Genomic DNA, 13,527 nt, shown 5'->3' on the forward strand with positions numbered 1-13,527 from the left:
TGACAGAGGTTGTGACCCGGGGCAACAAAAGCCAAGGAATGTCTTTCTTCTTTCTTTTTTTTAAGTAATACCAAAATTCACCTCCTCTTTTATGCTGAGATACGCCTTTCAACTTGGTTTATTGTGGTGAAAAATTGGGATTGATGCCAGGGAATTCATCACAATTACAGTAAACGTCAGCATCTTATCATAACATGTTTACCCCATATCTCTGTGAAATTAGCAGCTACACTCCTTCACAAGCAATTACACATGAGCTACAAGAGCAATGATCACAACATGTTTTAATGATGGGACGAAAGGCACCAGTTAACCTTCGTGTTTTCTGTCTCAACATGACTTCTGAGGCTTCTGTAAAACGCTACTACAGACCCAGGGGAAGCCTTACTTAGGTAAAATGGGGTATATTTCCTGAGCAATGATTACTAACAGGGGTAAATGAGCGCGTACAAAGTAGAATGTGAAAGGTTCAGCAAGCTCTAATGTATTTTTCAGTCTGAATAGAAAATGTCATTAAATCATTTAGTGAGACACGGAGATGCTTTTTGTTTTACATGATGAGAAATTATTTTGAGCTGTACAAAATATTCTGTTTTTTGATCTTTGAGGTGCTCTTCCTGACCTTCATACGACTAAGTTTGGATATACAGTACATAGGTAAGGATGAGCAATTGATAATTAAAGGTGGATTGTGTCGCTTTTCTGCTTGTCTCCATGGAGATATTACTGTTTTTGCCTTGATTATTCCACAGTATGGAAATAAACTTCGTAATCACAATAGAGACAGGTTAACGGTCAGATCTATGGAGAAGCAAGCCTGCAAATTGTAAGAATTCATATTTCTTAAGGTATTTTTGAGCTATAGAACATCTGTAATCAAACAAATACATGGGAGATATGTTCAATGCCCTACTGTGGAACATTCCAGGCAAAGAAATAACATCTCCATGGAGACAAGCAAGTAAGTGACCCTCCACCTTAGAAGTTACATTGTGCACCTTTTTGTTTAGTAACCTGATAACTATAGATATTTTTGTAATCTAACAGAAATCTGCAAATTTACATTACAGTATCACTTCATATTTTGCTTATATTCAAAAGACCAACACAGGGAGTATGCGCCGTGACTACTTATTACTTCCTCCTACATCTAACCTGATAACAGCATAATATTTTAAAAGTTAATCCAATCAAACTAAATGAAATGTCTGCAGTTGTTCTATAGGGGATAAAACTTTGCCTTACTAGACATTTAGCTGCATAGAAAAACACTGATAGTTGTTTTGCTGTGAGCTGTGGGCATCTTAATTAGGCCGGCGATATGGATGTGGCAGAGACAAGGCCATTCATCCAAGACCCTGGAGGCCACAAGGGAGAGAGAGAGAGGAAGGGATGGCCCGACAAGAGGCTGAGAGAAGGAGGAAGAAGCAACCATAGGGAATCAATAATCGCCAGCCGGGTCAATGAGATGGCTAAAAGCATAAAGTGTCAATGGCTATTTAGTTTGCAGTCATAAATCACCCACTGCATGAGAGCAATACCGCTATGAATATATGCAGAAGACATCGCAACGGTTGTGTATGGGTTGATTGTGAGACCTGGCAAGAGGTCCTCCAGCGACTATCCACTTGTGAATCCTCAATGAATTAAGCAGGTCATGTGAGAAAGGTCAAGTTTCTAGGCATTGATTTTTGCAGTAAAGATCATGATATGTGATTTGCTGTTTACTCGATATTGCCTGCGTATTTTGAGCAGTAGCAACCGAGTATCCTTATTTGATACTTAGATGAAGTGTGATTCCCTATGTACTGTATGTCAGAGTAATGTGCAATCCAGATGTTGAGCATTAAGTATGAAAATAAAATGACTGTGACAAATTGACATGTCATGATGTGTTTGGTCGTTTGGTCACGCCAAGGCAGAGACGCAGATGGCTTTAATAGTACCTGAAAATTGCTGTTTGTGTGTTTTAGCTTGTGTTTCTCAGTTGTCAGCTGGTTTAAATTTAGAATTACTACTTCTAATAGCTTTTTAAATTTCAGTCTTTAATGGTGCTGATTTTTACTGTCTCAAATACGTGAAGAACAGAACTTGTTCATTTTAAACAGTTTGCTGAGTAAGATATTCCTAGAATTCTAATTATTCCCCACAATGAGTTTATAAGTGCTGTTGCTAAGTGCTAAGAGTTTGTCATCACAGTAACAACTAGCATGCTAACAACTAGAGCTGGGTTTCATTAAAACCCTCACGCTCTCCTCAGGGTCACATTGACCTGAATAAATTTTTTTTCCTTCCCGCTCTCTTATGAAAAATTTTACCCATCAAAGTGAAAATGTTAAATGTGTCGCATGAGTTTCTGTCCACTGAACAAGCAACAAAATTGTAGCGCTGTAACAAAATAATTTTGTAAAATATACCAAAAATTCTCTATACAGCAGCCCACGATATCAATACTGTGTCAACACATTAAACAATACGATATATCCATATTTCGATATTTTTGCACACCCCTACTAACATGGCACAAGCATTACTTCCTGATTTACGGACAGACCTTTACGAAGTCTTACTGGACTCCAAAATGCTTACTGATAGTGATGATGCTAGCGTTTGACTCTCTAGTGAGCTCTCCAAGTAATTTATATTGATTTAGCAAATATCTGACATAGAGTGAAATGTATATTCATTTATCCAGGCTTGGGACTGGCAGAGCGTTCACAGTACCCATTGTTGAGTTTTGTGGAACTGTATGAATACTCTGAAAAACTGGTCTACAAAAAGAGGCTTAAGCACTGACTGTTGCACATTCAACCACAATGAATAAACAAGACCAACTGCCTGTCTTTGCGAATGGGAACTCTGGAGTGTGTGGCGCGCTCCACTGTATGCAGAAGTCTTCAAAAGGAGCATCTGTTGCTACTTTGGCTGACAGACGCGAGGAGGGGTTTGTCTTCATGGGGCTGGTGGGATCAGAGTTGAATGGCAGCTTAAACTAGCCCGAAGATGGACAGATAGGAGGAGGGACGGGTGAGGAGGCCATGAAAGGATGATGCGAAGGGGGGCTGCACCTCTGATTGTCCGCTCCACTGGTGTCTGGTGTGGCTGGCTTCATTAGCGCTTAGTTACTCTGAATTAAACCAAAGGCCAAATAGGAAGGTTGGGTGACTCGGAACAGCTGGGGTGGGATCTGGAGTGAAGGCAATGAGGTAAAAACAATGAAGAAAAAATGGGGCGCCATCTTTCAAAAAAACGAGGCCCAAGTCAGAAGGCACACACAAAAGCGAAGAGGAGGAGCGCCTTCCACATTTGAAGTATGGTCGAGGAGGGTGGAGGCTCTTTAATGCCACTCTATGGAACCCTTTGTAGGAACCACATGGGAAAGCAACGCAGACTGTCACTGGTACTTTGTGTGCGGTAGATTTGGATGTCTGCCTATGTAAAAGGTCAACACATAGATATATTTTAGTGTCCAAATGGTTTCTCCATGAGGATTTTTATGTCTTTAAGTGAGCAAAACGAAAGGTAACATCTGTCTCGGGGTGGGTCAGTGAAATCGAATTGCCGGGTGCCTATTTCAGCCTTAAAAAGCGCATCTTGTTGAATAGTAATAGGTAATCAAGTAATTCTAAATGATCTGTTGATGTATTTTAAGTTTAGATTTGAAAACAGGCCTGTCACGAGAAACACTATATTGTTCAATATGAAAGCTGGAACAATATAATTTTGGACTCAGTGTTTATTGTGTGTTTCTTTGCACTACTGGGGAATTTTTTGGCGATACTTTCAGCTATACAATAAGATTTAAGCCATAAAAGGTTAGTAAGCTTGTAACTTCTTAATAACTTATTTTACATTTAGAATAATAGAGTTTTTTGTAGGTGATCCTGCTTGAGAGTTATTGTGTCAGTTGCATAAATTAGTTTCAGTATTATTGTTTATCATCTGTATTTACTTCAGCAATATGTCATACTTCAAAATTTGTTATCATGACAGGTCTATTTGAAAAATGTCCAAAACGTACCCCTGTTTCGGGATGTGCCGTCCATGCTAATTCCGTCGTAGCCCACTTTGTGTCCATAAGCGTTTCTGTGGAAATAAAATGAAACAACTGTCAGGAACAAAGCTGCAGACAAGATCAATACAACTTTTGATAATTTTACAACCTCAGACGCCATAAAAGACTCATAAACAAGATTCTTGCTTTGATGTGCGTTTATGACAGTAGATTTCATCATGTCTTTCTGTTATACAGAGCTTGGAATCCAGAAGGTTTATCGCGAAGGTTTATTGGCATTTCTCGTCTGGGTAATTAGTTGCAATTAGACCTGTTTTTTTAAGGAAACCAGGGCAAGACGTTCTGAAAAAAGGTTCCCACTAGCACATGTGTACTCACTCGAAATGGCACGCACACACACATTCACACATGTGGCCTGGTACAGGTTGTAAAACTCAACAAGATATACAACCCAACAAAAGGCTTGAATGGATACAGGGTAATAAAGTTAGTTGGAACAAAAGGGAAGCTCTCGACCGTAGCAAAAGTTAGTAGTGACCTAACTTTGATACCACACAGAGTTTACGTTTATCCCTGTTCACACATTCTGCACAATGCTACGAAAAGGGTCATTTTGGTCACTATCTGAACTGTTCGCAAAAACTGACTTCTCTGAAAAGGAGTCAAGGAACGCTATAAATGTCGAGTGTTTAACTACCTGCCGCTCAAGGCACAGCAAGTAGCCACCGTTATGATCTCGACCGCTGTGGTACAAGACAGTAAAAGACGAGGAAAAACTAGGGCTATAGACTGAGAAAGACTATACTGACAGAAAAAAAAAAAAAAAAAAGACGTGTACATTTTTTATCCCTTATTTGGTTTAAAAAGATTCGCATGGTACGTTAGAGTTCAGTACAATTCTTTCTTTTTTGTTTAGTCGACTCCCTTCTTGCAAATTTGAGAAAACATGTAGCAGAGCTGGATTCCACAGTATGTATCCGTAAATAACGCAAAATATTCCAGCATTAAAAGTGCATTGTGTAACTTTATGGTTATTGCTTTGTCTGGAATGAAGACCAAACCAGATCAAGTTAGAGGTCAGATCTGTGGAGAGGCAACCCCACTCACAATCAGAATACTTTATTTTTCGAGCTATAAAACCACCTGTAACTGAATAAAAGCTGTTTAATGTCATGTCCATAGAAACAAGCAGGTGATAGACCCCAAACCAAAAAGTTAAATAATGCACCTTTAATTGTGGCACAACTGGAAGATTTCAGAACAGTTGGGAATTCTCATTTACTTTTACATTTACATGATAGTAATGAGTACTTTTAAGAATGTACTCTTTCTTGAGTATGAAAAAAACACTACTACACACAAGCAGATTTCAAACGCTGCTGTGGCTTGTACGCCTCGGGGTAAAATGGTCTGGAAGCTTCACAGAGCCAGTTCACACAATAACACAATGAGAAGTGTCTGTAGGGAGTGGCTCTCGAAGCTTAAGTGAATAGCATGTTGCAGTAGCAAGGGTCAAATTCTGCTCCCAGCCTTTTCCGCGAACACTTCTACTGCTACCCCCAAATAAACAGTCTCAGCAACAATCTCTATTCTGGATTTGAGAATTTCATATATAAGCACAAGTGCAATTTTACACACAAATTTGGCTTTCCTTCAGGCTCACTAAAGTCTATCTGTCTATCTGTAGAAATACTTGTGTCCTAATGTCCAAAAGTAACAATAAAGATTACAGCTACTTTAAAATGTCCCTGCTTTTAAATATGTCATATTTATTGCAGTATCGTGGGAAAGCTCCCGATATGGTGGGGAGGCTCACGATTATCGCTCGGTAGGTTATTTATTGCGATATATTGTGGAGATTTTCCTCTTAAAATGCCTTGACAAGACTTAATCCAAAGAACTAAGGCTTAGAACTGTTATTTCTGCCTTTAGTCTACACTGAAATGGAGCAAAGGATCATGGTCTATGTAGTTCCCTTTGTCTTTTTTTTTTAGCTATTGCTGCACTATAACTCAAAATTTAAGCAAAGAGACTTGTAATTCAATATATTGTGATGGTCCATGATATTACTGTGAGAATTATGACAAAATGATATCACAATATTTCAGTTATTGTTCCATCCCTGTTAAATTACTGTACTGTTTATATTCAATTACTGCTCTATTCCTATGTAGCATTGTAGTTTTAAAAAAGCAATATAAGCTTATGTTTGCTATACAGTAAAATGCAATTGAAACTGAAATATTATTTACATCCATTAAAGATGTGCTATAAGTGACCCTATAAGCTTAAGTGTACGGCAAGCTGCTTTAACAAGGGTCAATTTCAACATCAGGCCATTTCCACCACTTATTCAACTCCCATTCAGACATAAATAGTTAGCAATCACCCTTTTGCTTTGGAGCTATATTTTACACTCCAGCAAACACAACTACCGTTTTCATCTCTGAAATTGTGTCAGTGCATGTTAGCAGTAGGACCTCCCCCGGTTCGTGCTGTGAGTGCGATTTGGGACCTGTTACTGCCAGACATAGGCATAAGCCAGAGCGGTGAAAATGATACACCTCCGCCGGCGTGCTGTTTATTATTATGACTAGACTCTATGTACCGCCAGCTTGTCATTACGTCTGACCTTGCACAGTAACAACAACAATGGCTGCCTGAAAGCGCACAGAGAAACAGCCAGCACCTGTGCCGTGGTTGGACCAGAGAAGTGCACTGGCAGCAGTACCATGGACACCCCTCTCCCTTCTGGATGCATCGTCATTGGGGAGAGTAAGTGTGAACGTGCATTGGTGCCTAAGCCGTGCATTGTCGTACAAAGTGTAGCGTGAATCCCTGGTCAATGAGGCAGAGCAAAGCAGAGGCCGACCTGAACCTCACCCGGACCGCTCCCCTTTGTCGCCTGCTCTGTGTTTGTGTATGTGTGTGTGTGTGTGTTTGTGTGTTTTAGACGCTGGTTAAGCTTGTTTATTTGTATGTGCGGTGAAGACCATAGGGTAAATGGAAAAAGAGTGCAGCACAAAATTCAAGCTACATTTGCTAATGTATTACGTTTGCTACATTAAGCTAGCTTTTTCCACTGCAGGTGCTAATACTATAAAGGCTGTTACTACTATTTACTGCAGTTTTTCTCACTTGACAACTATTGCCAAACTACATGTACACGTAATCAACCAAAGTAACCATGTGTTTCAGAAGTAAAATTACACACAATAGTTACTATATATCGACTTATCTTTCAATGTATGATAGCTGGAACAATACTAGAATTTTTGGGGTTAATATTTATAGTAAGTACTTTTTCTTTGGGGAGATTTTTGTTATTTTTGTTGTAATACGCTACAGCAAGTTCAATAAGGCTATGTTCAGACTGCAGGGCTTAATGCTCAATTTGGATTTTTTTGTGAAATCCGACTTTTTTACAAGGTCGTTGACATTTACAATTAAATTCAACTTGTATGTGATCTCCAGTGTGAACTTTAAATGCCCCAAATGTGTCCCGCATACGCACCGGAGGACACAACCATGTCACATGCAACAGTGTTTACGGAAGTCGCCTGAACATGGACACGAGCATTGAGTGCCATTTTAAAGTTGCTGTCGTACCAGAGCCAGAACATGTACAGCTTATTTGTTTTATGGAGGAGAAGGACGAGGTTTTGGCCATGGCGTTTTGTGGAGCAGTGGCAGCAACGTCCGTAGAGAGGAATGTGTGGGTGCGGAGTCGCTGCCAAGAGTGGTAGGATTGCTATGTGCTTCGCTGCTTCACTGACAGGAAGTTCATACAGAATTTTTGTATGACGAGAAGAACATTTGTGTACATCTTTGAGTGCCTACTTGTACCACTCTCAAAGGAGGAAACACGTCTTCAGCGGCCTATTTTAGTGAGCAAAAGCATCGGCATTGAGCTGTATTTGCTTGCAACAGGTGCTTGTTACCGTGTTGTTATGACATAGTGGGATGAACGCGACCTGGCCATTCAGACTGAAGTCGCATGTGAAAAGATCAGATATGGATCAGTTTTAGGACCAAATATCCAAGCGGCCTGAGTCGCACTTGAAAAATTCGGATCTGTGTCATTAAAAAATCAGATACAGATCGCATGGGGTGAAAAAATCGGATTTGGGTCACTTCAGGCTGCAGTCTAAGTCACCTTTATGGCTAATTATTATTAAATGTTTTTATTGGGATTATGATTCTTTATTTTAATTGTTTATTGCTCATCACTTAATTATTATCGTTCATCGCAATATATCTCTCCATATCGTTCTTTAAAATGTATTATCGTGACCTATTTCAAGTGCATTAATATTACAAGTAACAAGACACTATAAAGTCCTTCTGACCTAGAAACATCATTCACCTGCTTGTGTGTGTGCCAAGCCAACAGACACAATTAAATAAATACGCGCAGATCACAGAGAGACAATGAGAAAAGAAAACAATGCTATTTAAAATGGTTTAATGGATTACAAATCACACACTCCAAAGAACAGAAACCTGATGAACAAGTTAAGAGATATGCAGGTCTAGTTTGAATTTGAAAGTTTCTCTTCAGTATTTCACTAAATGGGGTAAATTGAGCACATGAACATGCAAATTGGTGTGTGGAATAAAAGCACAGAGCGGAAGTGAAGCGTGCAGATGTAGTAGGAAAAGTGGATGAGGATTCACGAATGCACCAAGCTGTTTAATCCAGCTTTCCTTGCACGCTTTCACAATCTTTTATTTCCCTTCATTTGATTCAGAATTCTTTCCTCTCTCTCCCCACCTTCCTACTCCAAGGAAGTCATACAGGTCTGACCTCTTTCCAACTGCCATCCCCCTCTTTTTTTTTTTTTTTTTTTTATCCTTTGCCAATTTCTCCATATCTGAGCCTCCCCACTGCGCCATGATGGATGTCACTCGCGGCGTACGACACAAATGTTTTTCAGCCTCCCCGTCGCTCGCAAACACTATTCAATTAGTGATTCACTGTTTGAATAACCTGCGAATCGCTTCAGTAAAGTGTTATTTATAAGAGAGGTCACATACACTCGGGATTAGCATAACAAATACAAGGAGGGGGAAAGTGGCGCTGACATTTGTTTAGCTATGCGTGCGGAAAAATAATAAAGAAATACGGGGAGATGTGTTCTGCAAGCAAATACATGCCTGCGCGCACACACTCACACAAACACACACATGCACATACACTTAGACCAAGCCCTATATCTAATCCTGTAATGATAGGGCAGGCCTAATAACAGGGGACTGGAGCATTTGGCCCCACCGCTGCATCCAACACACATGAGTACACAGCCTCTTAAAATATTTCTTTGTTCAAACAGACTATTTAAAAAGGAAAATAAAAAGACGACTAGTCAGTGAGGGGAATGCATGTTTTTTACTTCAAGGTTGTTCGTCACTATATAGGTCAAAAGAAACAAGCAGTTGGGGGATTTTATTTGGATTTTGTTTCCAGAAGTTTTAAGCATCTTTGTTAGTGAGGTCTCTTTCTGATGACAAGAAAAGATAGCCAAACCCCCCAAGGCAGAACATAAGATGTGTCTCGACAAACTCCCCAAAAAACACAGGCGGGAGCAAAGAGCAACTTTCAAAGAAAATCTTGTTGTCACGGTGATGGATACCTATCCGCTTATTGACCCGCTATGAGGGTAGGTCTCTGATGCTAGTGCTAACTGCAGCACATGAATCACACTGACAGGAGAATTTTGCTTTCAGCCTCGAATAAATAATGACAAATACCTTCCAAAGAGCCATAATGACGGCTTTCCACAATCCTATAGGTGGTGCGCTGTTTTTTTCCGTGATTTCTCAGGTTGGGGTTCGCGTATACAGTCAAACGAGCAAGCGCATGGCAACCTGGCATGGGGCGGCCACTCCATTAAACTCTATACATCTGGGTTGCCAAACACTCGAGCTTCTGTTTAGCCACAGAAACAGTGAAATGTGTCAACAGAGAGCTGAGGACCTGGCGCTCAACTTATTAGCGCTATTAGCCTGATTGCATTGTGGACTATCTTTGTTAGCCCCTGCTTTTGTCATTGAAGGGACAAAAAAGAGGAAGAGGGACAGAGGAGGAGAGATGCCATTCAAATTCAAATGCCCTGTGCAGCCCTTTTTGCCTTTGTAGGGGGCCGGAGTGCCATGATTAGCAGAAGTCCCCCCCTTTCTATTTTATAGCAAGACACACAGCCACAGTAATTGGGTGCTGCTACATGAACGGGCCAAGAAGGTGATTCCTCGGTGGAATTCCTAAGCTTCAATTGACAACCCCCTCCAAAATTCTCCACCCCCAGTAGCACACACACACTTGTGCACCGGCTGTAGCACTCGCTGTCACTCAGAACACAATGCTTGTCAAACAATAAGTGCATCTATCAGGGTTACGACGTCTGAGGCTCGCAAATGAGCTCCTTTTTCTACCTTTTGGACCCTCTCTTGTCTTGCCGTTGCCCTCGCCGACTGTATTGCTTGTCCACATTGTAGTTTGCGTCGGTGTAATGAACGAAGTCGTAGCCCAGTACATTTGTCACCACCAGCTCCCTTGGCCTCAATTATTTTCTACTCATCAAGAGATAGCTCAGGGCCAAATACTATTTCTGTGGCGTCAATTTTTTCACATTGTCTATATTTTCGCTCACTACATTAGGGCTTTGGAGACTGTAGGAGCAGCTGTTCCTCAACAATGATTTACAATGGTTGGTAAGCAGAAATTAATTAATGTTAATGTTAATGAGCTACTACTTAATTGCGTTTAGCAGGATGTCTTTTAGAAGAAATTGTGCTTCTCTGAATATGAGGTCCGCACAGAATATCGCAGTGAAATCAAAATCACAATTTGAGTTGGCACACTTATTAAGACAGTAGATTATGTAATGCTAACAACAAAATATCCTGTCTTTGTACAATCCTATCTAATAGTTTAGATCTTTACAAACATTTTCTGAAATTCATAGGATTCTTGTATTAGTTTATCAGTTTGGATTTCAGTCTTCTGTCAAATATGATTGCACATGGACTTGTTTACAAAGTGTATTTTTATATTATTGTTAGGTAATCTTAGCCTGATTCATCAGCCGATTTTACTTCGTTTCACTTCATACAGTTCATACATACTAACCTCGCAGCCTTAGATTTCGTTCACTCGATGGTAGACGGGTATTTTTTATCATTTAACCAATCACTGCTATTTGGTCGTGACGTATGTAACGCGTCGCTAACAGGGCTAACTGGTATATTAAGCTTTTCCCAAATCCCGTAGGAAGAAGGACAATAACGTCTTTCCCCTTGATGAAATTCACCAAACATTCTCTTTATTCCGGCTTTAAATCCTCAATCTCGGGAATCGTTGACAACAATGAATATATGGCTCTTTGCTGATTGGCTGGTGACTGAACTTGCACTTCTGGGGATTTTGCAAACCATCTATTGTATTTCGATTCCTGACCTAGTTGCTGGAAAAAAATGAAATTGAGTGGAGGCACTAGGTGGAGCCAGCCTGGCTAAAATAATCTACATTTCTAATTAATTACAGCAGTTTTCACTCTTCTACTTTTTCCACCACTGATCAAAAAAAGGCACCACTGTTAAATCTTGCAGAACACATGAACTTTTGAAAACACACTTAAATACAACTTATCTGTGCAGGCAGCCATTTTGCGGAAATTGCTTTTAAAATACTTACAAGCCCTTAAAAGTCTAGCCTAGTTCCTGTCCTGTTCGAGGAATTGGCCCTTTTGTCTTGACCCCTCCCTCCTCCCTCTGTAGTACTTCTCCTCCAAGCCCTCCTCTCTCACTAACTCCGCTAATTACAAAGCACAGGGGCTCTGACACAGGTACGACTGGAGGGCAGCTGTACCGTAGAACCAGGTGTGCCTCTGTGTGCGTGCTGTTTAGATGTGCGTTTTTGTGCGTCAGCATCTTGTACTCTTAAATGGTGACTATGGGGTTTCAGTGCTATGGCGTGACTCATCGGCACACATAAAAGCAGATGTAGGTGGTTGAAACCGAGCTCCTGCTTTGTTTAATTTTGTTTATTGCATTATCGCCCTGTTTTTGACCTCTGCGGCTCCTTCATTCATCTTTTGCCAAATCTATTTTACGTCTAGCCCTTTGTGTGTGTGTCAATATGCGCATTTAGCTCCTTCTATTCATCAGATTTCTGGTTTTCCTGCCTTGGTCTGGGCTTCAGCATTCACTTTGCATTGTCCCCAGTGTTTATCGAGCGTCTACTATTGACCACAAAGTCAAAACACAAAGATCAACAGTAGTCACATACACACATACACTATCTGGGTTCACTATTACTCCTGGAATAATTGGCTAATTGCTCTCTGACTGAGAAGAGAGTTTGATTTTCTTTCTGAATGCACATATTTTCTGTAAGTGTCCAACGACCATGATCAAATCTCTTTAATAAGATAAAACTGAAACTGTTATTACCACACTTATTCAGATCTTTACTGTCTTCAAAACAGGTTGCGGTGACCCACATTTATTACTCGCTCTCCTAACCGCTTCCTAGCATTCTAATTATTCACCACAATGAGTTTATCAGCATGTTTTGCAACTTTAAAGGTGCACTGTGCAACCTTTTCTGGTGGAGAGTCCATCAGCAGTTTGATGGAGGCTGGAGGTTATTGCTTTACTTGGAATGTTATATATATGGTATAAACACATCTATCTAGCATTTATTCACTACGGTTGTTTCTATTGTTCAAAAAATTCAATAATTCTCTCAGGTGAAAAGGGTTTCCTCTCCACAGATCTGACCTGTAATGCAGCCTATAGATGTTTCCATCAGAATAGATTTAATGTCTAGGTCTAGAACATTACAGACAAAGCAATAACATCTCCAAGAAGATGAGCAGGTGGCGGACCTTCCAGGTGAGAGAAATGTTTACGCCGTGCACCTTTAAGAAACCAGAGCAAAGTTTTGAAATCACAGTAATGCTAACAAACATTACAGCCATAATAACTATTCTACTCATAATAGTAGTACAGCTCTAATCTATCTAATCATGTAATTATTTTCTCTCTGACAAAGGAAAGTGATAATGCTCTAAGCCCCATGCAGGAGTCTATTCAATTTTGTTTCTCCTCACCAACAAATTCTTTCTCATATCTCATCAATAGACACTGGAAACTGTTGCGAAACCCATATGTAGGCGTATGACATCTCTAAATGATACAGTACTGAGATTTCTGAAGATCTTTTAGTTGTTTTCTGCAGCCTAGGGTGTAATCATAACAGATAAAAGGAGATTGCCTTAACAACAGGTTCAACCCAAAGCTCTGTGACAACTTGACTCCTGTGGATTACTTAAGTTACAACTTTGAACCCACAACCTTTCCAAGTTTCTCAGTGAGAGCCCTACTTACCTCAACACTCTGAGGTGGAATGTAAAAAGCTCTTTGTTCAGGTGCATTCCATATTCTCTTTTGTCATTACAGCATGTTGTCCTTTTTACTTACCACGGGTGTACTCGTTACATCAATGCTCT

General features: G+C 40.1%; 1 protein-coding gene across 8 annotated transcripts in view; it reads right to left on the minus strand.

Moving 5' to 3' along the window:
- LOC110160222 (ephrin type-B receptor 3) overlaps nucleotides 1-13,527 on the minus strand; it is a 65,116-nt gene that overhangs the window by 27,347 nt on the left and 24,242 nt on the right. For all 8 annotated transcript variants that reach the window (XM_020924863.2, XM_020924862.2, XM_055164828.1 and 5 more), the window contains exon 2: nucleotides 4,022-4,086. In XM_020924863.2, the coding sequence (XP_020780522.1) occupies nucleotides 4,022-4,086 (65 nt within the window). The remainder of the gene's footprint in view (nucleotides 1-4,021; nucleotides 4,087-13,527) is intronic.

The sequence above is a fragment of the Boleophthalmus pectinirostris genome, unplaced genomic scaffold, assembly GCF_026225935.1.
Source record: "Boleophthalmus pectinirostris isolate CB_2022bp ecotype Guang Dong unplaced genomic scaffold, ASM2622593v1 HiC_scaffold_7, whole genome shotgun sequence".
Taxonomy (NCBI): Eukaryota; Metazoa; Chordata; class Actinopteri; order Gobiiformes; family Gobiidae; genus Boleophthalmus; species Boleophthalmus pectinirostris.